At 38.1% G+C, this 27,528-nt stretch overlaps 2 protein-coding genes across 10 annotated transcripts in view; one reads left to right on the top strand and one right to left on the bottom strand.

Moving 5' to 3' along the window:
- Nucleotides 1–11,501, top strand: part of FUBP1 (far upstream element binding protein 1) — a 36,488-nt gene extending 24,987 nt beyond the window's left edge. For all 4 annotated transcript variants that reach the window (XM_032192154.1, XM_032192157.1, XM_032192152.1 and 1 more), the window contains one exon: nucleotides 11,228–11,501. In XM_032192154.1, coding sequence (XP_032048045.1) covers nucleotides 11,228–11,245 — 18 coding nt within the window. In that variant the 3' untranslated portion in view covers nucleotides 11,246–11,501. The remainder of the gene's footprint in view (nucleotides 1–11,227) is intronic.
- On the bottom strand, nucleotides 359–27,234 carry NEXN (nexilin F-actin binding protein). Of its 6 annotated transcripts, none has more exons than XM_032192147.1 (14): nucleotides 27,194–27,234; nucleotides 17,197–17,274; nucleotides 15,812–16,003; nucleotides 15,591–15,672; nucleotides 15,356–15,504; nucleotides 14,011–14,052; nucleotides 12,711–12,905; nucleotides 12,459–12,632; nucleotides 10,512–10,697; nucleotides 6,226–6,423; nucleotides 4,909–5,130; nucleotides 2,481–2,666; nucleotides 1,660–2,020; nucleotides 1,496–1,555 (listed from the first exon to the last, which is right to left on the bottom strand). In XM_032192147.1, the coding sequence occupies exons 2-14, from the start codon at nucleotides 17,221–17,223 to the stop codon at nucleotides 1,542–1,544; spliced, it is 2,028 nt and encodes a 675-aa protein (XP_032048038.1). In that variant the 5' UTR covers nucleotides 17,224–17,274; nucleotides 27,194–27,234; the 3' UTR covers nucleotides 1,496–1,541. The 6 variants fall into 6 exon arrangements, with proteins under 6 accessions (XP_032048039.1, XP_032048041.1, XP_032048042.1 ...); XM_032192146.1 differs by lacking the exon at nucleotides 27,194–27,234 and adding an exon at nucleotides 26,774–26,814; XM_032192148.1 differs by lacking the exon at nucleotides 27,194–27,234 and adding an exon at nucleotides 26,774–26,814 and having other exon boundaries at nucleotides 359–2,020.
- Nucleotides 27,235–27,528: the final 294 nt, after the last annotated feature.

Here is a 27,528-nt window from a genome sequence, read left to right as displayed (position 1 = left end):
TCTCTGCAGAAACTACCCGTGTGTAAAAAGAAGATTGGCTTTAAAAGGCAACTGTGATGGGAACAGTGTCTTAGGGAGATGCAGCTTGGACTTGAGGTAAATTGAATGCTTTACAAAAATGTGGTTTTGAGCTTGGCATTGTATGTAATATGGGTACACGTTAACTGTATAATGTTTTTGTATGGTTTTTCTCAATAAATGTAAACTGATGGATAATAATAGAAATGTTCTTGTCTTCTTTGTGCTCCTGCTGTGCCTTAATTAGTTTTAAATTACAGCTTCAGAGGAAAGATATTGCAGCAACTAGTACTTATGTGAATGAACATCACCCACATGAAAATACATGTATATGGCTATTAGGATAAATGCTCATTGAAAACCCTGTAGCTTATCATTTTTTCAAAACGTCTGAATTTACAACTTTTATTGAAGCAGAAGAATGACTTTTAATAGGTAACTGTACAGAGAGCAGTCATCATGATTGAGCATAATAGAATTTTGTTCCATCATTTTGAAATGATGGCATAAATTTAATTTGCTGCAGATTGTGTCTTACGTTAAGGCTCTCCACATGCTCTTCAATTTAAAATGTGACTTGTTTGTAAAAATAACAAATAACAAGCTTCAGGTGGAAAAATGCACATGGTGTTAGCACAATGGCATTAGCATTGCTATCAGAGATCTGAGAGAAAAACAGTATGTTAGCCTTGAGCAGACAATGTTTACAGATGCAGCAATAAATTTTTTGCATTAAGAGTGAGTGAAAGTGGAGAAATGAGCTTCATGCCCTTCCTGAAAATATTTTTCTTAAAGTTGCTTCCTATCAACTTAACTGTGATCAGATCATGTTTTGTTACCAACTGTTCCTATATATTTTAAGCAATGAAAAATTAGATAGAATACCAACATTTGCTTGTAGACAAAAGACTACTAAAAGCCTTACTGAGATTGTTTTTAGTTTTTGGATAACCAACTGCATAGGTTTATACGAGCCTAACAGTTTAAATGCAAGTCTGTTTTAAAAAAGAATAATAATAAAAGAACTAATGATCTTTGAAACAAACCCACAAAAGTTAGCAGTTATGTAATCTTTTATTGTTTAAAAATATTACACTGGGGTTTTTGAAAAATCACTGATAAGTATTTCCTTTTGCCAGTTCTATGCTTCTGGGATAAAGTAAAACAGCTTAAATACTTAGTGTTCATGCAAAATATACCAGTAGATTTAAACTACTACACAGGTTTCCAGATTGTGTATTTAGTTTTATACTATTACACAACAGTTGGTCTTCAAATATGGGAGCACTATTCTTCAGTTTTTCCTTTTAGTTCTTAACGTTCATTCCTTTTTAACCTTCACTACTAAATTTCATACTGAGCAAGGAACCTGGACGCTCACACAGTTTGAAGGTTATTCTTATCTGATGCAGGAATGACAAATCAATGCGTATGCTTGCTTTCTTTAGTTGGCCCCATCAGAGAAAGAGATGATGCAGTAAGAAAGTTTTGAGGGGAAGAGAGATTCCAGCTAAAGTAGAGCATTAGTAGTCATCAGCTAGAAAATAAAAAGGGTTAAGAGAAAGATTAATAGATTTTCATAATAGGAAAGATGCAAGAAGAGTATTTAAGAATTAAGTGAATTTGAAAACTAACTCTTACTTTCAATGGTGAGAATACAGGTGCTAGCAGATGTGCCTCTATTGTTGACTGCTTTACACATATATTCACCTTCATCTTCTGGGAAGGTTTCTGGCAAATAAAGGCAGTAAGTTTCTCCTCTTTCAATATATTGGTAGTCCTCAGAGTCCTGCAACATTTCCCCCTCAAACCACCATGTGACTTGAGGTTTCGGTTCTCCAGTAATTTTAACTGTAAATCTCACTGGCTCGCCATCAACAACTGATGTGTTTTTCAGTGACTTCTTGAACCAGGGAGCTCCAGATCGAGCTTGATCTTCCTCATCTTCGCAAGCAGAACCATTAATAATGCTTCCATCATCTTCTTCTTCCTCTTCCCTTTTCTGTTTGAAAATAATCCAATTTAGAACATTGAAAGTAGCAATGACTGCTAGTCATGTGTATTTGTTTACAGAAAAGCTATCATGTTTTTGAGAAGGGGAAATGCCACACCTATCCTTGCTCCTAGATAGCAAGGACACTGAGTCTGGATGTGGAACAGATAGTAAATGCTGTGGAAATTTGATTTTAATGAGGCTGGAATCTAGGGAGGGAAATTCAGGCATGAATATGGATTCAATTTTCAGAATATTCAAAGGAAACTGCACTTTCTTTGCACTACACTTCTCATACTCTTCAAGAATAAGAAAACACCAAAAGCAATTATACATTATTGCAGCAATTCACAGCAGCTGTTAAGTATAATGTTCTTTTTATACTTCTGGCAGTGTTGCCATCAATGGTAATCAGATGCTAAGTTAAATGACATGTAGGACTGAAGAAAAGGTACTTTGTAATCTCTACCTTCTGTAATGCAGCATCAATTTCTTTTTGTTCAAACTGCATGCGTAGTAATTTTTGTTCTTCAATTCTCCTCTGTTCTTCTTCTTGCCTGGCTCTTGCCATTTGCTCAAAACGTGCCTTCATATTTACTTTATGAGTAAATGGAGCCTCAGATTTCTTGGCTGGTCTCACATCTACTTCATCATCCTTGAAAAATAAAAATAGGACTTACTCATATATTACCTTTTCAACAGTTATAACAATAGTACTAATTCTGTAGAGTAATTCTTTTTAACTGAACAAAGCCAGAGAGTCCTGTTATTTTTTTACCCTCCCTGTTTTGTTTAATGTTGGATTTAAAATGAAGTCTTAATGATAATATCCCAGGTTCTGAGGTAGTAATTTCTATTTAAAAAAATAATAATAATAATAATTTAAAAAGAAAAAACGAACTTTGGTCTAATATTTTAGTGAGAAGTTTTTTTAAAACAGTTTCATGACACTAATTCTGTAAGGTAAGAATTCAAGGAACATTGGAATGTACATATACAATTCTGTACAGTGAATTCAGATACATTTTCTATAATGTCCCACTCTTGATGGCTCTATGTCAGAAGTACATATTAATAACACGGGAAATAATTATTTTGGATGCAACTCTCTTTGTTATATACAGAAGAGATTATTAAATAAAAACATTAAATAACATGGGAAAAAATGCAGGGTTTTTAAAGAATTTCTTCACAGTTGTAAGAACTGTCCCTTGGTGAATTGTTCTTTATACCCACTGCACACTTAGGGTTTACATTTCTGTACTGGGGAGCAATGTAAAAGTATTACAGAGAGTCCTACTAAGTACGCATCCTTTCTTGTTTTGAGAAAGGACACCGATCTTCATTACATTTCTTCTTCAAGAAGAATGCTCAGGCTTTTTCACAACTTTCATGCTTTTTTGTGTGCGCACTTTTTTTTTTTTGTTTGGTCATTTTGGATTTTTTCTACTGCTAGTGTTATAAAACATTTAGTTTCCTTCCCGCTGGACAAGGGAAATAAGTCCTTTTGGACCTATGCTGTGATTCTCCATAGTGCTATCTAAGGAAAAATTCTACCTTCTGCAAGAATCCATGAAGTACAAAAACATGATCATGGGACTGTTTGCTTTCTTTTCTTGTCACATCTTCTCACACACTGCTGTATGAAATCTGGTTTCTTGGAAGTCACTGTTGATTTGGTTGTACAAGGTCTTTTCCTGTTTGAGCTACTTCAACTTTTGCTTTGTGGTCTTGAAAAGCAGGCTTTCCGATAAAGTCTCATGTCTGTTCACAGAATCACAGAATTTCTAGGTTGGAAGAGACCTCAAGATCATCGAGTCCAACCTCTGACCTAACACTAACAATCCTCCACTAAAACCATATCCCTAAGCTCTACATCTAAACGTCTTTTCTGTGGATTGTTTTTGTCTCATAGTGGTTAGATGGATTTGTGCTCCCTTTATGGAAACAACCAGCTTAGTAAACTTTTGGAGGGTAGATGGTGGAAGGGAGATTAGAAAGGCAAAATACTTGCAAAAGTAATTTCAAAAGTGTTAGAAAAAAATATTTTATACATTAAAATCTTTAAACGTTGAATACTGTCTTGTGATGGTAAGTCCTTAGTCACTTTTATACCATGGTGTTATGCCTTCAACATTGCAGGCTGACCTCATAGGAATGTTACAGTGTCACTCATGAAATGAAAGCTTAAAAGGTTTTGAGCCGGTACTCAAGTGGCTAACTACACTAGGTATGAACCTCAGAATGAGACTCAGATCAGGTTTACTATTGTTAGGAGTCTCCTGTACTGCCCCATGATTGTGGTGAAAGCTGCTCCTGTTGGTGTCACAGGAGAGTGCTGATACACAGGTCAGACTGAAAGTTTCATTTCTTGTTTTCCTCCTCTGGAAAATAAAGTGCAGTGATTCCAGATAGAAGCATATATAATTAGGCGTCCTTCCCTGCTTTAACAAGTGAAAATCCTCTCTCTGATCAAAAAAAAGGCAAGTACTTGATCTCCAAATGGTACTACGGTTTTTATTTGGTTTAAATTTTTATGATGGAGAATGAATTAAGAGTTCAGAAGGAGAAGCAACTCATCTGACTGTTAATAGAACACACTCTCAAACATGAATGTTCTAACCCCTCAGACTGTCACGTTTGAGGTTGTTAAGATGCTAATTTGAAGACTTTGAGCAGCAAATTAGATCTGTGCTGGAGCACATGACTGATAGTGAATTGGTGCTGTTTCTTTTAGAGATGCTGGGGTGAGAGTTCCTCATGCATCCAAGTGAAGCAATAGGAAAGTAGGGACAGAACCATTTTGGAAATACAGCTTTGATGAAAGCAGCAGTATTGTCCAGTATCATAATTGTGCTGGTTAAGTAAATCATTAACATACACAGAGTTCAACTTACCTCTTGAAATTTTTCAGCTTCCCTTTCTCTTATTTCTTCATCCATTGCTCTTCTCTTAGCTCGTTCTTCTTCAATCTTCTTCTGTATTTCTTCTTGAGACAATTGTCCTATTTTTTCAAACTTGCTTTTCAAGTTCTTTGCCTGAATAGAACCACTTCTTTTTAGTTTTATTAATTCTTCGTATTCTTTGCTTAGCTCAAAAGTTTCAGACTCTTCTTCCAGCTGTTCAGAAATAACGTAACATGTAAAATGGAAAATACTCTGATTGTTGTTTACTACCTGTTCTCCCCACAGGTTATGTAACTTAATATACTTGAACAGTTCTTTTAGGTTGGAGTTACTTGAAATCAACACAGTGACCTTTTCCTTCTATATCTTTTTATCGCTATGATCAAGATAACTGAGTTTGTAGCACCTTTAAACTAGATACAGATTTTAAAGTATCTTGTTTTCTCTGGCTTTGCTTGAATACACTTTTTGTTCAAAAATTGCTCTCAATAAACCACCCTTTAGAGACTCAGAGTCAGATACCTAACAATATAATAATCTCAAAGTTATCCTGGATCTGTAATTTACCTCCCTGACTTACTTGCAATGTCTTCTGAAATAGTTTTCTAAAATACAGCTACTCTGTTAAAGTTATTGCTAGATTTTTTTTTAATGCAGAAAAAGCAAATGAAATGCCAGGGTGTCATGGCTGAAAAAGTAACAGTTCTGGATCCTGTAGTTGAACCATGTCTGATGTTGTAATGGTTTATATTTTACATCCACCCTTTATGACCTCTAATGGCAATAAGAATGTGTGTGCATTTCAGTTGGATATCCCTGTCTCCCTTCTTCCGCAGAACGTAATCCAAAATCTACTTACAAAGTTCACAAGTTGGAGCCTTTACTACTTGCTCTTGCTTTGCTTACAAAAAAAAAAAACAAGCAAACAAACAAAAAAAATAATATTCAAAAGGGAATTAAAATCACCACCCACAACCAAATCAAATTGAAGCGTAGAGTTCATGAATGCGATGTTCTAGTCATCTGGTATGCCAGGCAAATTTTGTGTGAGATTCTTAAAATCAACTGTGACAGTCTTCAAACCCTTTTAAAGTTTTCCTGGTATGTTAGTGATTAAAAATATGTATCTTATTATATAAAATGTTATAAAAGGATGTTTTTCAATCTTTTCACATAATACAAAAATTATGGATTGAAAATCCCTTTTTCAGTGTCCAGTTACAATCTTAAATGTCAAAATTCTGTTAACTGAAATGATCCATTATATTTTTTTCAGAACATGCTTAACGTATCTTTTAATATACAAACCTCTCCCATTTCTTGTCTTAACTGTTGAAATTCTTGCTTTTCCATTTCCAACTTTTGCCTACGCTCTTCCTCTGTGCGTCTCTTTTCTTCTTCCATTTTTTGTCTCAGCATTTCCTCAAAATTAATTTCCAGTTTACCAGGTATGAGAGATTCTTGAGAAAATGTTTTAAACATCTCTGGTGATTCATCATCCAGCACCTGTTAGAAATTCAGACCATTAATGATACATCCTGAAGGTACATGTGATGAAATCAGCGTTGCTCAGACGCTTCTAATGCTTGAAGATAACCGCATATTTTGCCACGCCTACCACAGAGCAGTAAGATGTAATATGACAGCATAGGTATTGCTCTAAAGTTTTGGGAAAGAATGGGGTTTGGGAAAAACATGTTTTTGTTTGACTTTAGCCCTTTCTTATTACAGTACTGAGATAATGAAGGTGAAGGTGTTTTAAATGGGAGAGGATGTGCTCTATATGCAGCTTGGTGACCTGAAATAATTTGTTCCTGTTTATTTCAGACTGTCCCACGAACTGTTTGTGTTTAAATGCCATTGCCCTTAACACTGAAGTACTTCTAATCTTCTAGGCAAACTGCATTAATTTTCTGTTCTTAAGCTCCAATAATACTAGTATTCCTAGTAAGCATAAATGAACAGAATTTTCTGCAAGGAACTCATGCACAAACTGAAGACACTAAATCATGTTGCCAGTTCATTGCAGCAAGAGTTTCCTCCTTTCTCTGTCCTTTTCCCAGGCCACACAGTAAGGCTGGCTTTGATTGTCTTTCTGTATAAGCTGATTGCTTGTTTTTGGACCCATTCCTAAGAGGATATCAGGGCCCCAGAAAGGCATTTTTTTTTACTTCCAAAAGCAAGAAGACCAAATACTTGATCAGACTGAATTTGTCAAAGCATAGCAGTACGAAGACAGTGAATGGTATGCTACAAAAACAGCCAGGTAGCACGACAGTCAGAGTTACACCACAGGAAGATTTTTAAAATATCTTCTTGATTATTAAAAAAGTTTGTGTAGCTATGTAAACTTTTGTCACATTAACAAAGAGTGTCTCAACAAGAGCAGTCTGAAGACAGATGTGTGAGAGGAGGTCAAATACTGATGTAGACCCACATGAAGGTGTGGCTTTTGGCACTATTTAGTCAGTGCTTGTTTGAAGTCTTGTAGCAATCGTTGCAGAGTCCGATGTGCCTTAAGTTCTAGGCATCCCTAACAGCCATCAACTAAATTCTAGAAAGGATTATGGAAGCCAAACTTTCATTTGAGAAAGTGTTTTAACTAGCTTTATAAAGAAACAAGCAAGTGTGTCTGAAAAGATGTCTTAGCACTCCCTTTTTCCTTTATTACTTACTACTTGCTGCCATTGTAACTTGCACCTTTTACTGCTGTTTGTACTATCTTAGTTCATATCTTAGTTCTTGACATACTTTGCCCATACCTGTTTTTATTTGCCACAGCACTTTCAATAGTTTTTTCTGGCCTAATCGCATTCAAAAACTCTCAGTCACTATAGATTTCTTTCAGATTTTTTCCTCGGAGTAAGCTTGCAGTTGGACTTCCGCCCCACCATTCATTCCATTCTTCACTTGTTTTGCATAACACAAGCTTATTTGTAGAAATTGTCATGGAGAAGCAGAGTCAAAAAGTGAAGCTGTAAACTATTTCTTGTAGTGAGGCAACGCATAGCTAGCTGTGTATTTTTTAGAAGGTAATTACATCTAAGTAAAGAAATGTCAGTGTCTCTTTCTGATGTTGTATTAGTTCATATGCTTATCACTTCAAGATGACACAGAACCTAAGTGAATAGAAGAAGCACTAATTCAAAATTTATTAATACGTGTATGTATGAATTAAAAAAGCTGTGCATATGAGCAATGAGAGGCATATATGCATCTGAGTCAGTAAGTTATGAAAAGACAGTAAGTGAACTTATTCCTGGTTAAAAAACACAGGGAAAAAAAATCAGCTGAACTGTATGTTACATAAAACCCTTGTTTAGTAAATATTGTAGCCATGTTTTGTGAGGTGAGACCATGGTTTGGTTGTTTTTTCTACAAATTGGGAACAGATAGTGGTGGGAAACAGTCCTGTACTAGCAATAGCTTACGGCTCAGCCAGACAATTTTCAATGGGCAATGCTGATTGATACAAAGTAGAATGGCTTTTTGTTCATACTAAGACAGGTTCTTTACGCAGTCACTAGTAGAAGGAGAATGACGGTGAAGAAAACAAATGCTTCAGTCCAAAAGGGACTGAATTTATATTGGAAAGCATGAAAATATAGAGTAGAAGAAAACGTAAAATAGGGAGATCCTCGCAAAAGGTGGTAGCTTTTGTGCTTGCTAGTAGCAGTGTTCCTACTCCTGATTTTTGTTGTTTTGTGTTTTGTTTTTTTTTTCAAAAAAGGAATTAAAATGAATAAATGTGGAAAAGGTTCTTAAATAACTAAATTTAAATGCTTAAAAATGAATGTGAGGTTTTAGAACTTCCGAAAGAGATGACTTCTTGACATGCTAAAAAGCACATCTGTGCATTGCTGTTATATTGTGTAGGTGTGGAAAACAGGGAAAGCATGGGCTTATATTTTCTATTAAAAGTAAAAGAAAATGCAGTACTCATATTCAGGATGTTAATTAACAGAAAAAAATCCAAACACGTATATGCTGAAAACATACTCTGTTAATTGTTTAGACTACTGAACTTCTTTACTCTCTGCTGTTACAGTGCACTTCCAGCCTGTGCTGCATCTAATGGATTAAACTGTTCAGTCAGTGAGATTTTTCTGGCCTGGACACTAAAGTTCTTGTTACATTGAGGCAGAAAAAGGCTGTTCACAAGAAAACAATAAAAAACAAAAGGGCAGGGTGTGAGTTTTTTTGTTTGTTTGTTTGTTTGTTTTTTGGCTTTTGAATTGTCTGCTGACTTTTCATAAAGATTGTAATGGCAGAAGTCCAATAGCACTCCTTTTTTTTCAGATGTAAGGTTCTGTGTTCCCTCTTTGGAGCTGTGGACAGACCACAGACATTATTTTATGTAACTGCTTACCAGTACAATATCAAGTATAACTTTATGTTGTGATTTCTCTTAAAAATTTTGGAGTAGAGGTCTTGTCTTCAGCCCACTTTTCAGGCAGAGGTGGAGCACTGCTAGCAGTATTAATAGTCATACAAAGCATTAATTTGCCTCACAAGTAATTTGCCTCACAAGCATTGCTTTGAATTATGAAGAAAACAATTTTATTAGGCATGTAGTTGCTCTTTCTCAATAAAACCACACAGGGGAATGTAGATAGAGACTGCCAGATGGGCGAGTTGTTCCACAGTTTTGCACGGTATGTCTTGTCCTTCATTTTGAAACAAACAGTACTTGCAATTTTAGTTGGTAATGGTCTAATTTAACACTGTATTTCCTAACATCCATCAGTAAGTAACTGGCTTTTATCAAACAGCATGCTGAAACTTCAAGTTAGTGCAAGAAATATGAAGAATACTGTGAAAAGCCCCATGCTGGTTTTTTTGTTTGTTTGTTTTGAGTAATTTGGTTGACACCCTCTGAAATTAGGCATTTGTCTCTGTTTTCAGGTTGGGTCAGTATGTCAATCCTTGCTCCCTGAAAATTTATCTTTGATACAGTCTTGGTCATTGCATGTCACAGGGATCTGATCCAGATCAAAGTTCCATATTAAGAACTGTTCTAACAGTAAATTCCACAAGTAGCCTTTTTGGTTTCTTTGAACAAGTAATGAAATACAATAAAAACATCAATTAGCTGACTTCAGCTTTTTCATTTTTTCTTCCTAAAAGGCCACAGATGACTACAGAATTTGCACTTGCACTGAGCATTTTTCTAGCCTGGCATTAATTATACTTAAGGAAGAGCTAATTGGTGGGCACTCTTTAAATGCAGGGAGATTAACTTGGACAAGTGGAGCTAAAGAAACAGGAATTCCTCCCCACCCACCCAACTGAAAACAAGAGCCTCCTTCTGAAGTCTTTCTGCTTTCCATGTAGAATTATACTAGCAGTAGGAAACAATATCTGGTTTTGATTAAATTATTTGAAATGCTTTCTAGGGTTTCTGTGGGGAGATACTGCTGTGGTAATGTTTGTTAAGCTACCTATTAGAAGGTAGTGGGGTAAGCTAATTAATGAAGGAGTAAAAACATATTCCTAACTCTGTATTTAAAGCTTTTCCTGGAGCTGCTTTCTAGTTCAGTTTGGAGACTTAGGTAAAATATTAAAATAACTAAATACTAAACAACGTGCCATACCATATTCTTCCTTGCTTCAGCAAATGCCCGTTTCTCTTCTTCTATGCGTCGTCTTGCATCTAGTTCTGCTTTCCTCTTTTCCTCTTCTCTCCTCTGTCTTTCCATCTCCTCAAAACTGAGCCTAAGTTTACCAGGACGGAATTCTTTACCAGAATTTTCAGATTCATCATCATCACCTTCATTTATCTTTAGAGAACAGGAAAAGGAAAAAAATAAATACCTTATCCAAACAAACAAAAAAAAATTCTTTGTACAGTAAATGCTCCATTAATTAATTCTATTCTGAACGCTCATAAATGCCTTCTTCTCCTAGGGGAAGAAAAATATATCATTGGTTTGGTTCCTATAAGAAACCTTTTAAGCTTGGTTTTAACCAGGGGAGGGAGAAGAGAAATGTATTTCAGAATCACATATTCTTCTATAATTTCTTTAAATCACTTGAAGGTGTAATTTGAAGTACAATATGTTATCAGGAAAAGGCTAAACAATTAAGTATCTATTTTGTGGTTTCAAGGTTGGATTATTTACGGTGAACTCCTTATTAGCTTTCTTTACATCATTTTCATGGAGCTTTATAGCATCATGTTATTTACGTATAAATTATTTCCACCAATACAAGTATCAGTTTACAAAATATTGAAGTCTTATAGCAAAACTAAACTAAATAACATTTTGTTTTAATCCAGACTGACATTTTTTGTTTCTTTCCTTTTTAGACATTTAATCATCACTGAAGAAAGGGAAGTGAGATTCTTTACTATTGCTTATCTCCAGTAAACACTATCCACAAAGAGAAGCCTATGGTTTGCAAACTGCAATCAAGAACAAAAGAATGAACTATCTTCAGAATGTATCTTGGAGTACTTAATTTCTAATGGTGGAAATTGACTGGGAACTCTCAGAGTATCCAGCTATCTGCTTATTACAAGCAGGCTAGGGACTGGTATGTTGGGGGAATTACAGAAAACTTTTATTTGGAATTTGTAGGGTAAAAAAAAAAAAAAAAGTTGAGTTCCTTCAAGAAAACTTTTGACTTCAACTTTTGATAGCCACTGGATAACTGATAAAACTGCATGGTAGAAAAAAACCGTGGGGATGTCTTGTTTTTCTATTGAATGTGTAAATTCAGTTGTCACAGTTATATTACATGGTTAATAAATGCAGATATTGAGGGGTGGGAAATGTTACTGTAGCATTTCTAATTGAAGTTTTGTTCACTTCACAAAGTTCTCTCTTCTCTTTCTTTCTTCTTCATCTTCACTAGTATCCAGTAGGAACTAATGGAAAGTTAGGTGATTTTTCGGAGTGGGTGGGAGGAACTATGATTTTGGGATCTGTCTAAACCTAGAGCCCTCTCAGTTTGGGCCAGTTGGGAATTTCAGTGTTTCAGCTTTCTGGATGTTCTGTGAGGGTGGTTTGTTTTCCCTTGCATATTAATTTCTGGAACGTTCCTGAAATATAGTCAATATAGTGATTTTGTTTGTCCAAGAATGGTCATTTCTATTTACACTTCCTTCTTATCTATCATATTTCACATGATATCATATAAATATGGGAACAAGAAATAGTATTCTGTTACTACCGAACATTTTCATAAAAATCGGTTACTGAGATGTATGAAGTAATATTAAAGATGAAAACAGACAACTAATTTTCTTCTTGAGGATTTACAGCCTCAGGTACAAAAGCTGATATGAAAACTGGTAAGATTGCTGACAAATTCAAAACACAGATTTCCTGTTTTTACTAAAATAATGTCTAGAGAATTACACCAGGATGGTTGCTGGATTAGAACTAAGATCAGAAACATTTCAAAAATTTGTGGTGATACAATCTTCAGCTTGAAATAGAGTTAAGCAGTAAGGAAAATAATCGGATGCAGGAGAAAATGCAAAGACATATTGTCTGTGAAAATTCTGTAACAATATATATGAAATATAAATTTACCATTCGCTGTCTAGCTTCTTCAAAGGCGCGTTTTTCCTCTTCTAAACGCTGTTTTGCTTCTACCTCTGCTTGCCGCCTTTGATTTTCCTGTCTCTGTCTTTCAAGTTCTTCAAATGTTACTTTCAGCTTACCAGGAGACAGAGGCTCTTGTGATTCATTGTCTTGATTTTCACCCTGTGCAAGAAAAATTAAATAGTTACATTTTAAATAATACATATTTATTTCTTAGGTATTCTTAGAGAAGTAGTTTACCGTGACAAATGAAAGGCACTTGGTTTCCTTAAGGAATTGTTTTTGTTCTTCATATTTTGGCTTCATTTCTTCATCCTGTCTGTCTTTTTGTTCTACTCTTTCTTTTCCTGTGTTTTCAAAGTTTATTTTCTTCTTCCCAGGTGTTTTGGTGGGTTTTACAGGTACTACTGTAACCAGCAGTGAATCATCCCCTTCCTGTCCAAAAAGATATTTGTTATATTTTTGTACAGCTTGACTTCTAGGCAGACTTCTTTCTTAGTGAAACTGTTGTTTTTACCTGTGTGAACCAAAGCTTCCTAAAGAATTACTTACATTAACAAGAATAAACTACTTGTGACAGTTACTAATTTCGTTGTAATATCTAAAGAACATCAAGACTGAATTATATTTTCACCATAACTGCTGGCAAACTCTTTAATTATTTCTAATTGAATTTACTTAATTTCATTAACTTAGTTATAAATATTCATGGTTTGGATAAAAACAAGTTAAATTTTGAATACATAGAAATTGTAGTTGCAGTCTACTTCCAGTCTTGTATTTACTATGTAAAGGATGTACTGTGGTTGGAATAAGCTAGTAGTTTTAGAAATAGGTAATTTGCCAAGCAGATTATTTTGCTTTTGAAGGATGCTGCTGCTTCAACATTATTTTCACAACTTATTTGCCAAAATGTGCTTTACCCAAGTTTTTTTCTTTAACAAAATACCATGACTAACAAGGATACTGTCAAATAACTTAAAAGTAATGTTAGTTTGTTTTTTAAACCATAGTAGGAACGTGATTTTCCTTTGTTAGTGACAGATGATAAGACCTTTTTAAAATTAAATGCTTATTTGCAAGACTTAAAAATCTAAACCTTTATGTTAAATTAGTCCATTTAAAAAAAAAGACGAAGCAGTTGACTGCAGTGTTCAAACATCTGTATGCTGACAGAATCCCCTTTTAATGTCAAGCTTAAGGCAAAGAGCTTTATGATGATACTTTCCAAAGCCCAAGGACTTAGAATATCATCACCAGTGTGCCTCAAATCATTCTGGTGGCTTTCAATATTCACATTTGAGGTGCTCTTCACTCTCTTAACCACAAATTATTCACAGTTCAGACTATTTTAAACTTAAATAAATTGACTTCAAGTGCATATATACGCTATTGTATGCTTTAAATTTTCTTAGCTCCCTGGTTGAATTATAATTAAGTATGTGTGCCCTTTTCTAACTTTTCCCAGCCCATATTACAGTAATAAAACAACGTGAATAAAAATGTAGGTGAACATTTCTTTTAAAAAAAATCTGATTACCTCTGCTGCTGATTCAGTTCCCGTATTGTTTAAGTCATCAATCTATTAAATGAGAATTTCATATGATTACATTACTTTGGCTCTTTGCCTTAGATTTGCAAACAAAGAACTGGAAATTCTTTTTGTATCAGTGATATGTATGTAGCACTTAAATTCACAGAGATGGCAATGATTGAACCTTCGTTGGAATACTTCAGCTAGATAGCGAGGTGAGAAAGAGGAAACATGACAGCAAAACATGAAAATACAGAAAGCATGTTAAAGCATTCTTAATGCTTCAGTGATGAACCAAGAAGAGTGCTTTAGATGTCCATTCTTCATGGGAGCACTCCACAATTGTGTTAAAACAAAAAAAGCAAGAAGCAAGCTTATTGATTATTTCTGATATAAGTGATACTGTCTTCCTCTCAACTCCATGCAAAAAGTCTATTGTATTGGTGCCTTAATATAATGTTAGTTTTATACAGTAACATACGACCTTTCACTGTCGATTAAATACATGACAGATTAAGCTGTACTTTTTAACAGGAGATTTAACAATGCTAAAAGTCCTAGCAGAAAATTCTCTCCAAGTCCTTGTTGAAAATTGACTTCTAGAGCACTGTTTCTTTTCTTACATTTAAAAACCAAAAAGCCTTAATTAAGTATTCCTAGATTTTTTGTTAAATAAAGATTTGCTTATAGAAATAGTTATCATTTAGATGATTATTCTCACTGCAGCATTTGCAGCACTGAATAAAACTTGAAAAAGTAATTGAATATGAATGCCCCAGTGCAAAATTTTACAGAAGACAAAATCTGCTTTATGAGCATCAAAAATGTTGGAGTCTGTTCACATATAGATGCAATAACAATTCACAAAGTGACAATGGAATAAAACATGATCTGAATAATCTTGATTTTTCTAGTGCTAGTATCTTCATATTTTGGTCTGACAATGTCATCTTCATACATCTTGCCTCAGTTTATCTATCACTGAACTGTATTCACTAATTTAGAAGCAAAAATTGTCTAAAATAACAGCTGGTAAAAAAACACGTTCAAATTAGTTAGTAAATTCTATAAACTCTTACATACCTATGACACCAAAATTTGTGCCTTTTTCGTATTCCTACCACGTTTATGCCTGCCTGGTCTTATTTGTGACTCAGGCTTAAAAATTGTTAGCCTAAGGATTGTTAGGAGAACCTTTATCTTCACTTTCTTCCCCACTTCCATCCCATCCAGCATCTCCCATATAAAGCACTACTATCAAAAATCTTAAGACCAACTGTTTCTGCTGATGAATACAAAACTTCATTGTCTTTGTTTACAATTATATCCTATTTTGATCAGATGAACATACCTCCTGTGCTTTTTTTGCTAGTTCTCTTTGAATTTTTCTTTTCTCAATCATATCTTGTTCAATTCTGCGCTTTCTTTCTTCTTCCGTTCTTTTTCTTTCTTCTTCTTGCCTTTGCTTCTCCATTTCTGCAAACTTGCCTTTAACAGTTCCTGTGAACATGAAATACACAATTCAGGAGGTAGATCTAATACTTAAGTAATTAATTATGTGGCCTTTAAATTTGGGCCTCTCTTACCTATTAGCTTTGGAACATAACCCTTGTCCATCTTAGATGATTTTGTGTCATCATCATCATCAGATGCAAGCAGTTCTTTCATCTAGTCGATGAAAAAGAAAGTGAACCATCTTTATATCTTAAATAAAATTCCAAAATGGTTATATTAAAATAATGTGAAAATATTTTCACATACAATATTCAATATCAAAATAACACAAAATATTTGCAAAGAAAATAACCTCCTGCTTTCTCCTGTTCCATTCTCTCTCTCTAACATATTGTTCTTTTCTTCTTTGCTTTTCATCTCTAGATCTCCTTTGATTTCTTTCTTCCCTTGCTTTCTGCATAGCTTCAAATTTATCCTTTACATCACCCTTGTGAAGCTTGGGTACATAGGATTTTTGGACGGGTTTAGATGAAGAAAGCAGAATCTTGTGAAGATACAGAAGAAATGAAGATAAGAAAAAGAAAGTTGAAACAGATGAACAGAAATAGATTGAATTAGAAAGAATGTAAGAACATAAAAGTACATTTGGGATTATGAACTCTGTGACACTAGCCATCATCTATATTAAGTATTTGTAACTAAACAGTAATAAACATGAAAATACCACAAACATTCAGCTTTGTATTAAACTTAGACTATGAGTAACTGTAATGAATACTAATTTCACAACTAAGTATAAGAACTACATAAATGTACACTTTCAATCTCTGGATTTAAAAATTATATACAGATTTTTATTATTGCTTTGAAATCATAAGTGTTCAAAAAAGTCTTTCTACCCCTAACACCACATTTAAAAAAAATGTAAACACACAGATGTGATAAAATATGCGTGCATTTTTCTGCAATGCTTCAGCATCCATATGTAGTTATATATGGTACTATTAGTTCATTTATAACTTCCAATATGTTATATACTTAACTTTTTTAATATTCAGAGAAACTCAGAAGTCCAGTGATATTATAAAGTGTCAAGATCACTGGACTTGCAGGAATCTGTTACTGATAAAGCCAACAGACTTTTTTTTGCCAATGCTTAATCTACCTGTGTCCAAACAGTAAGAGAAGTACCTACTTAGAAATAGTAGGAAGATTTTTCTCTTTTTACTGCAATCACTACAGAAAAGTATGTCAATACAGTAGTGCTGAGAAAAATGGCTGAAAATATTTTGTGGTTCAAATTTTCAACCAAACCAATAGTGGGTGGTGTAATGATATATTTGCTTTTGTTCCTGTTACTCAGTGAATCAAAGCATAAGAATAAATATTTTACATTGCCTCATATTAATTAATTACTTAAATAGAAAAATTCTGATTTTATAATAAGATGTAAATGATGCTCTGAATTTCCCCTAAAATTTAGTTTCCTCATATTTTATTATGTTTATTTTGCATTCTTCATTCATTTTAATACCAAGAAGGTATTTCACACATTCCACTGAATCAGGTGGTCTTCCTTAAACTACTCCCAAATACCCTTTTAGTGTCTTAAAATAAAAACAATTCTAGCCAGACTTACAATATAATTGTCTTTTGCAGTTGTTCATAATTACTCTTTTTAAAAGCATCAATTGCAAATTACTATGTTCCTTTGATTACTTTAAAATTGGTACATACCTCAGTTTTCTGTGCAATGTCATTCATGGCTACTGTGTTCTGCTCTGCACCTGGTATGTTTAAGTTTCTACCTTAAACCTGAAAGAAAAAGTTATAGTTAGATTCTTGTCCTTTTAAATGATACTTTTACCATTTTCCTGTAAATAAGTTTGCAAGGGCTGAAACTGATGTATCACAATTTCATTTGGTCCTTTGAGGCTCCTGAAGACAATAATAGGTTCTAAGTATGCACCAATAATTAAAAGAACAAGCTTATGATTCACTATTCATGCTCATAACCCCTCTATATAATCCTAGGTACTGGTTTTTAATTTCCATTTGGAAAAAAAAAAAAAAAAAAAAAAAAAAAAAAAAAAAAAAAGAGGTCTCTAAGCCAAATTCTGGCTGCCTTGGCTGGTATGTTATGAAACTGTTTTTCTCAATACTCATGCTAGCAGAAAGGAATGTGCTTTGCACCTCTGCTGCTCTGCTTCGGTCTGATGTATGAGCCAGCAAGCTCAGGTTGCAAGAAGCCTGCCGAACACACTGGCCAAAACTCAGCCTCCTGGAGATGCTGCCTTGCCTTACAAGGGACGGATGGTCAGTGGCTGCAGGGAACGTACCTGGATTTCAGAGCTGCAGCTGGATCTGTTGCCTGCATGAGGTCTCTGTGACTCTCAGCCAGGAACCCCTCTCAGCTCTTCAGTAATTACAGAAACACAGAACACTTTCCCTTCCCCTATTCTAGGAATTACAAGTGCTAAAAGCTGTGAAATGCATTAGGTGGACCACATACACACCTTAGAAAAACTATTTCTAGTATTTAATTGTGGCTGGAACACTGCGTTTTTCAAGAGAAAAATGTTTTAAAATTTATATTACACTATAGTTATTACAAACCTAATGGGAAGGCTCTTCAAGTTTGAGACAGTTGTTTTTTTTTGTGGTTTGGTTTTTAATCAAGACTGTCAGAGCTGGGGGGGAGGAAGGCAACCTGCCCACAGGTTTGCACTTGGGTAGCAAAGCAGTACTAGCCTTTAGCTAGGTTTTGCACCTAACTTACCTTGTGAGGCTACCCGAGACAAACAGCAAGCCATGAGAAGCCTTCAGCAACTACCTGCTAACGTGAAAAGCTGTACAGTCCACAGTGAGGGGAGAGAACTTCTTCCTTTGTCAGAGCACAGACAGCTTCTGGGCAAGACGTGGCTCCAACAGAAGCTGAAACTATGCAGGGAAAACATAGAGGGTGGAGATTGGGATAAAGTTGAGAAGGACCAGAAAAGTGAATTAGTGAAGAATGACAGCGTGAAGGCCGCTATTTCTTCCCATGGAAGGAAGGGAATGATGGTACAGTGGGAGCTCTGAAGGGGAGAAAGCAGGAATGGAAGGAGACTGCAGGAGAGCTGTGTACCCTGTGAATGCTGAAGAACCGCTGCATAAGACAGATTTCCCCCACAGATTTTAAGACATTTTTGTAAGGTTTAAGGGGGAAAAAAATAATTAAGGCAAAAAGTTACAGTTTTAATGATTCTAAGTTCATACATGACTCCAGTGCCACTGCTGTCTGTGCTGTACCAATGCACAGGCAAGTCCCAGGCAAGCCTGAACACTCGATGTGCTACATGGGGTGCAAGCAAATGGACTCAAAGGCTAGAGGTAAAAAGGCTTGAAAAGGAGCTCTCTGCTGAAATGGGCTTCTCGCCTGTGGGTTAGAGGACCTGAGAACAGGGCATTTCATGATATGTAAAGATAAGTTCTTATTTATAAATAGTCTGTTCCTAAATCCCATTTTAGCATTTCCATGCCGTGCTCTTACCAATGTTAACAACTGTTCTTACCTGCCTAAGTCACACCATGTGAACCTCCTCAGCAGAATGCCGTGCAAGCACTCACTGCCCCGTTACAGGGCAACAGAGAAATGATACGAAGAAATAGCAAAATTCCATTCTGGGTGTTGGGGCTTCACAAAGCTGTTATTCAGACTTATAAAGAGGAGTAGGTGAGCCTTCCCTGCTGCAAGAAAGGATGTGAGCTTCCAGCTAATAAAGAACTTTTGACTTAAAGAAAACGAAGAGCTATTTTCTTTCCTTCTAAATTCTTAATTTTTTGAGGTAGAAATTGGATTAGGGAACAAAGATAATAAGAAATTGTGTTTGGGTCTGATAGTGCCATGATACTAATGTGATGTTCAGTCAGTTCCACGTCACATTCACATGTATTCACATGTGCAGGAGGAAGTTATATTCATTGGTAAACTCAGTGCTGTCAGAACAACATAAAGTTGTTTTCTTTGCCATGATTTGTGGCCTGAATACAATGAAAGCAAAGGCTTGAACTGTGGTGATTGTCCCAATCCTCTGCCCTCACTGATGGTTTCCCTATACTTCAGTTTCATGGAACAGGAATTTATGACAGTGTTTGAGCTTTCATTCTGCTAAAAGCAGCTTTTAAACCCCGTGTGTCAAAATGGTCATTTGTTCCTTAAAAGTTGTGCAACCCAGGTACCTGGTCTTGATTTGTAAGCTTAAAATAAAATCATGGAAAATAAACATGCCTTGATGACTAATCGCTGTTAATTTGACACTTTCCTTTATGGTGAAGTCTCATGTATTCACTAGTTTTTACATTCAGATGAGCTCAAAGGAACGAATGATGAAAGACAATTACATTAGCAGGCATCCTAATCATATGTCCTCTGAAAAGTCAATTACTCATTGCTTTTATATGCAGTTTTAATGAAAATTACTCATTATTTTTAAACCTGGATATAGTGAATTCCCAAAAATGAAGTATGAGGAAGACAGGGACAGAACCTGTAAGTGTGTAACCTTGCAGGCTGCAATTTTTTGCCCGTGGGGTCAGCACAATCCCTTATCTAGATAAACCCTGGTTCATGCCGGCTGTTTTTTCATAGTACCTATTCTGAAATGACAAAGCTGAAGACAGTCCAGTTTGCTCTTCCTGGGAGGCCACGAGGTTTCATCAGATCAGGAAAAAAGACTGATTCAGAAGGAACAGAACAATTCTACATGTGGCCCTAACTTATACAGGATGTACACTGCATACATATAAAATTTGGCACCTTTTCTCTTTGTAATCTCCATTTCTGATCTCTTTTTCAGTATTGCCAACAAAGGTGGTAAACTGTAATAGAGGTTTCAGTGATGTTAAAAAGTATTCCACCAGAAAATGGACAGCAAATATCTTTATTGCATTTATGCCGTCATAGATCTGTTCAGTAATGTAGAAACATACATGTATTTATCAATATGTTCTGAATAAATCAATGATAAGGGTTTTGTATTTCATTGCTTATCTCCCACTCCTTAATATTCATTTATAATATAAGCCTAATTGTAATAGGTAATTTTGTTCACATCAGCTTGAACAAGATTTTAAGATGAGAAAAATCACAGCCAAAAAATGTAATAATTTTAAGAAGTTCTTGCTGTGTCAGCCAAAAAGTGTTTTTCCTTTGCTTTTTATTTGCAATACCGTATGTATGAAGTTTTGAAGGGATAAAACCTGGGATCAGATAATTCAGCTAGATGAATCCCACACAAACACCATGTATTAAAGTAGAAGGAAAAATCTCAGGAGCTACTAAAAATTATCTAGTACTAAAGATAGCGTAAGTGCGATGTCACAAAGGCATGTGACCAAAAAGGGTAGCACTCCCTGTTCTAGAGGCCAAACCACCGTTTTACAAATTAACTGAATGTGAGTGGGATGTAATAAGAACTGGAAGGTTCTATTTTGGTTTTATTCAATCCTATAGCAAGTATCCTAACCCACTATCATTGGGCACTTTGTAATCCTAATTTGAATTGCATGGTATGATCCTATAAAATTATGCTTCATAGAACTGCTCTGATTATATCAACTAGTTCTCACTACTTTCCTGCTCAGTGGAAAAACAAACAAATAACAATCCATGTTCTCTACGGTGTGATGTAAACATATTTCACTTATTGTTATTCCAGGAAAAATTTTTAAATAAAAGTCTTTCAGCAGACACTAAACTGACTGAAACTTTGTAGCTCAGACTTAAATATTACTGGCAAAACCATAAACAAGTAATCCCCAGAAAATACTTGTTTCCTGAATCAGGTTGAACATTAGGGCTGATAACTGTAAAAAACAAACAAACAAACAAACAAACAAAACACTTATTTGAATAGGACTATATGACTATTATCAGAAATACGCTAATGGCTCAACTATACCATATTTTTAGACCATGTGGAACAGAATCTCCTTTGCTTTAATGTGTAATAACTTATTCCTGACATGTTAAGGAAAGCCCCAAATTTGCAATGAGTTCGGGATGAGTTCTGAAACCTTCCTGTGGGTCATACATTGCCGAACTGACATCCCCCACCAGCCAGTGCCAGGCACAGCCATAGCTCAAAGCCAGTATGATTCTATGAAACAACTACATGGGGGCATTTGTCAAGGTGGGAATAGCAGGGCATTCCTCCCTTAATTAAACAGGCTCAGAGTTCTCTCATTCTTAATTATGAACAAATTATAAACATGGGAATTATGTGGTGTTAAAAATAATGAACCTTAGGAGCTGCCTTTGTATTAGCTTTTCAAAAATAAACCAAAGCCATAAATGGTGCTGCTGTAGCTATACAGAATGAATGAGATTCATAGATATCTTGGGATGTTTTTCCAAGCCAGAGCAGTCACAATATATGAAACAAGAGCATTTAGCTACCAAGCCCTGCCTTGATTTACAAATCCCAAACTCTTCAAATTCAGCTTCAACAGAGCTGTCTCTTTTCAACTGAGTATGTAAAGTCACTCCTCCCCCAGTCAGAGCTGACAAACATCTCATCTGAGGACTGACAGGAATCCAAGGCATTTCAGCCTGTCACTTGGGAAGCCACGAACACAGAGGTACTGAACATTAGGTCCTACTCAGACTGTTTCAGATCAGCAACAGTATGTTAAAGTTCTGTTGTGTCTCTAAAGGCAGATAACTTTACAAGCACCCTTGTGGTCTCAAGGTCCCTATACACTTTATTGTCCATTTGTGTACAGTGCTACTGCATTTGGATGTCATCGCAAGCTTTTAGCTTACTTCACACATGTGAGTAAAATCCTCCCTGTCATCAGTATGACCTTAAAACTCGTTAAAACTCTTTGACTTCTAAAAATACAGAAGCTAAATACAAGGTTTACTGCATGAATCCATCAGAAAACAAACTATGCATTGGTACAATTCATGCACTGGAGTACCCAGGGCAACAGGAGATCTCCTAGCCTTAACACACAGCTGGAGCAGAGCAGTAAGTCCCAAAGTTCATCTCTTACAAGGAATGATTGCATTTCACCCAAAGTGCTCCTGGGAAGGCATTGCTAACCTCCCTCATCTATAGAGCTTCACCTTAAAGTCTTGAAAACTGCAACTATTCCAAAGCCTGATGCATTTATTGTGTGGAATTCATCATACAAAGCAAATCATGAGTCTGAGACCACAATTAGATTTTGATCTTTTGGATCAACTTTACCTTGAACCTTTTTGATAGCTCTAATTACCTGAAGCCCTTGACAGTGTCACTAAGATTGCTGGAAGCAGTGAGACCTATCCTCAAAACACAAACCTCAAATATTTTTAAAAAGCACAAATAGTGGAAGAAATTTTCCTTGCAAACTCCTATTGTCTGAACTTCCAAAAAATCTGCCAACCTACCATGTTGTGGGCCTTCAAGATGGCAGATAGGTCTCTGCCATTTGGAATGCTGCCATGTCGGCTATTACTTCAGGGTGCTCTCCAATTTGTTGGCTTCACCTAGCTGTTAATGTGCTTGAAGGTTAGCCAGCTGGCTCCAGCACATTTTGCAACTGCAAGTCATCCTACCTCTACCTTTGATGCTAAAAGATATGGATGTAAGGCAGTAGGGCCTTACTAAACATGAGACTACCAATGCCTGCATCCTCATCCCTCTCCATGTCACCTACACCTCCAAGAGGAACAGCAGCAAGCCCTTCCCTCAGGGACCCCTCGAGCAACCAGCTTGGGAAGTCCTAACACCCACAGACCATGGAAGAGTGTCTCCCTCATCATCTGCTGATCACTTTGCACAAAGTATGTGGTAGTAAATTCTCCAACCCAAGAAACTTTGACATGCTATTTTCTAACAACAGCAACTTTTAAATAAGATAGTATCTTCTTACTAATTCCCTGTTGAGAGAAACTAGTTGTATTTTTATGTTGTGTATGCAGATAGATATATCTGCTTGTTTTGTAATAAGCAATTCCCCATTAAGTCATGCTTATTTTTTGAGGCAACAAGGGCCTACTTTTGTATGTACTTGCTTCAGAAGAGATTTGTCCTCCTACTATGAAGCTGTTAAAAATCTTAAGATACAGTCTAGTCTTTCACTTCCCGAGATCAGAAAGGCTCAGGAAATGTTGCATGAGCTCCTCACTGAAGCTTCACACTCAGAAAATTCCCAGATTGTAATGCTGAATGTAACTCTGATCAAAAAGTGAATTGCGATTGTTACTAGGTGGATTTTTTTGCATATCCACTCTCATCACCCTAACTTTCATCACTATTTTTTTTCTCCACATTTTACCTTCCCTATGATTACGAAATATCTCAGGAAATGTTAAGTCTGATGTTTTAATGTTTTTACTGAAAATACTAGGCTGTATTTCCATCTTTAGAAGAGATCTGCCTCAAGATTCTCCCAGAAGGGAAATTAAACCTCCAAATTTGATCAATGGTTCCACCTCTGGAACTGCATAGAAGAGAAAATGCCATTGTTAGAGTGGCTTGACTGACTGTAATGCAGAGAGTGATCTCTCAGGAGTTTCAAGTGAAAATTTAATACAAAGCCAATAATGCTTAGAAAACTATGCAACAGATTAGAAATACTCTGGGTTTAGGGACTTTAAAGAGGAGGGGAAAAAAAAAAAAAAAAGCAGCTTACCCATTAACAGCCTACATATAAGATAACAGCTCCAGTGTGATATGTCTTGATTTGCTGTGATCATCACACTAAATATTCACAGTGACCCTCTAAAGCCCTACTTTAGGCAAAATAATCTAAATGAATGAAGAAAAAACATTAAGAGGACACAAGAGTTTTGACAGCTCAGAAGTCCCCAAAATCTACCTCCATAAGTGTAATTAATTTATATTTCTTAAAAGAGGACAGCATCCAGAATTGATCAAATAATGTCATGCAGCTTTAACCAAATAAAATATCCCATAAGTAAATAATAAAAAACTAGAAGCTCATGATTTTCGGTGGAGTAGTTAACATCGTTACATGAGACACATAGAAATACAAATGTTTTCCTGAACCAAATGCTACTCTGTACAGATGGGAGTACGAAGCCAGGACTTAAAATAAAAGTCTTGTTGCTCTGCAATTCCTCCTTTCGGGAGGCCCCCCTGCTGTCCTCCTGGCTACTGTGAGTTATAAATAAGCCCACTGCAGCACAGTCTGAATTACGGTTACCATCTGTCTCCTCTTTGTGATCTGCTTGCAGGGAAGACTCCATTATACAAGAAAACCATACTGTGAAACTTGGAAACTTACTACCTGCAGCCAAAGCACTTCAGGAGAGGAAAACACAGTCCACAATGCTAAAGTATTTAAAGAAATATGAAATAAAACTGGAAAGAGGAGAGGAAAGAGCCATGCTCATCATTTCTGGCCTTATTGCAACTTGTCTGGTATGACATTACCAGTTGTTGTACTAAATTACAGATACTAAAATTATCAGGCACAGAGGAAGATCCTGAACTGGCATGAACTGTCACCTCCACTGAAGCCAACAAGTTATGACAATTAACAACAGCTGCTTAAACATTACATTTTTAAGAATATAAAATATAAAACTATTTCTGCTCGGTTGTATTTAACTAATGAAGTCTTTATTATCAAAGGCTAAGATGCTTACCAAAAATTGGCCCAAGTAATTCAACTTCATCTACATTTTTTTCCTCCATCGTTGAATTTATTGCACTTCAACATTCACTAAAAGTCCCCCATTAAAGCAGAACAGTCTTTATGCCACTTATAAAAATCTATTTATTAGAAACTATTTTGTCTATTTATAGAACTATAAATACTCTTAACATGACACTGCCAGGCAGTCCAACTGCTGTGCTAAAAAAAACAACACACAAGTAGCGCCTCTCTATGGAAGAGGTCTGCTTCAATTGTTTAACCTTCTTGGGTACTATTATGGGGCACATATGCTCCCGAACAAATGTGGTGGGGACTGGGAGACTGGGGGAAGCCCTGTCAAGATCTTCTGGCCCCCGATTTCACATCCCAAGATAAGATAGCTTGGGATCCTAGTTGTGGGGGGCAGTAACTGTGAAGACAGATGCCCAAGAGAAAAACTAGTGCACATCACCCCATGCCACAGCTCCTGAAACTCCCATTGCATCCCAGCAGCTGAAGAGAAACAGTGCCGATGCCACGGACAGCACCACAGAGGCCAGGGCGCTGATACATGGGATAAAATCCCGGGTGTGAAGTTTGATTGCAGTTTGCTTCTTCCCTTCTCAGAGGACAGCTCACAGCCTATCCGCCACTTCTCCGCCATCCTCACGGCTCCCCCTGCACAGCGCAGGTCTCCAGCCGAGCAGCCCGGCCGTGCTGGACGCGCTGCGTACCCGCACCTCCGCAGAGGGACGTGGCTGCTCCTCCCGGTGCCGAGCTGCTCCTCCAGACACGAGCCCTCACCGCGGTTTGGCCCCGTCCAGCTTCCAGGTCCCGTCCGCAGCTTGGCCGTGGCAGCGCTCCTCGTTAAGTTTCCGAGCAGAACATGCGAGCGCTGCAGTTGCGGCTCGTCTCACTGCCTTGCCGAGGAAAGCGGTCATTGAAATGTTCCAGATGCGGTGAGAGAAAGTGTTTCTTAGGCATGTGTCTTGGGCTGCCCACCTGGTTCTTGTATTTCTCTCGCGTTCTGTGTACGCCAGACAGCCTCGTGTATTTCTGTGCAGTCCTTAACGCACTTGGCCCTCCTCGAAGACTAATTATTATTTCCCAACTTCATTACACGGGGCATTTTTCCAAGCGACCTGCTAGGGTCCGGGACCTACGGCAGACAGCGCTAAGCACGCAGCCGCTTGCTGACCAATTCCCAGCCCAGCCCAGCGCTCCGGGGAGCGCTGCAACAAACGGCTCCGCTACCAGAACCCCCCGGTACCTGAGGCGCACCCGGGCACGGATCCCCCGCCAAGCGCCGCGGGCAGCAGGGGGCCGCCGCCCACCAGGCCGCCTCACGGCGCCCCCTCAGGGCGCGGGACGAGCCGAGGGCCCTCAGAGTCCCCAGCCGCGCCTGGAGCCCCCGGGGCTGCCACGGGGCTCGCAGCCACTTCCGTGGTCCTGAGCCCGCAGCTCGGCCCCGACCCTCGCCGCTGTGCCGCGTCCCCCCCGGCCGCCCGCCCCGGGTCCTTCAGCAGGCGCCGCACTGAGGGCGGTGTGAGGGGGCAGCCGCTCCTCCCGGCTCGGCGGGGCTGGGGGAAAGCGGCGCCCGGCCGGGGGTCTCCCGCCGAGGCCGAAGGAGCCTGCCCCGCTCCCTTCTCCTCCCTCCCGGCACCGGCGGAGCGGCTCTTACCTGGGCGCGCTGCCCCTTGGCTGCGGCTCGCTCTGGTCCCGGCGGGCGGGCGGGGAGCGCTGGCGGCTGCCGAGCGCCCCTTGGCTGCGGCCGCGGCTGCGGCTCCGCCGCTGCAACTTGCCATAAAAGTCGCGGCGCGCAGCCGGCGCCCGCATTCCAGGCGAGCCCCGCGCCAAGGCAGCTGTCCCGGCCCGTCCCGGCCCCTCCCGGCCCGCCCCAGCCCCTCACAGTAGCGGGGGGCGCAGCCCGACCCCGCCGCTTGCTCCCCGCGCCCTGACTGATTGTGGAGCCATCGACACCCGTGGGGCGGCTGCCCCCTGCCAGCCCGCTCCCGGCCGCAGGGCAGCGGCACGGCCCGGGCAGGGGCTCCAGGAGGGGCTCCTTCCCCAGGGTCCCCCCAGCCCGGAGCCGCGAACTTACGGCCAGCGCCGCGGTCCCCGCCGCCAGCAGCTGGCTGAGGCTCCGCAGCGCGGAGGTTTTATAGCGGCCGTGGTCAAGTCCCGGGTCGCTTATGGCACAGGGGGAGCAATCAGCTCACTAATAATAGTAAGGTGACAGCTCGCTCCTGGAGCGGGGAGGAATCGCGCTAGCGCCAGGCCTCTGAGACGCCGAGCATGGTCGGTTTAAAGCAGTGCCTTGCTCTGGAAACTTTACAGAGCAGAGGCAGAAACACGGTTTTATTACAGCTGAGTACGTTCCCTCTCCTCCTCAACGATGACTTGTTTCCTACATTTTCAATTGCAAGGTCTTCAGCG

This window comes from Aythya fuligula, chromosome 8, assembly GCF_009819795.1.
Source record: "Aythya fuligula isolate bAytFul2 chromosome 8, bAytFul2.pri, whole genome shotgun sequence".
Classification (NCBI taxonomy): Eukaryota; Metazoa; Chordata; class Aves; order Anseriformes; family Anatidae; genus Aythya; species Aythya fuligula.
Note: the sequence above shows the minus strand (reverse complement) of the source record. Positions and strands in the feature narration are given on the sequence as shown.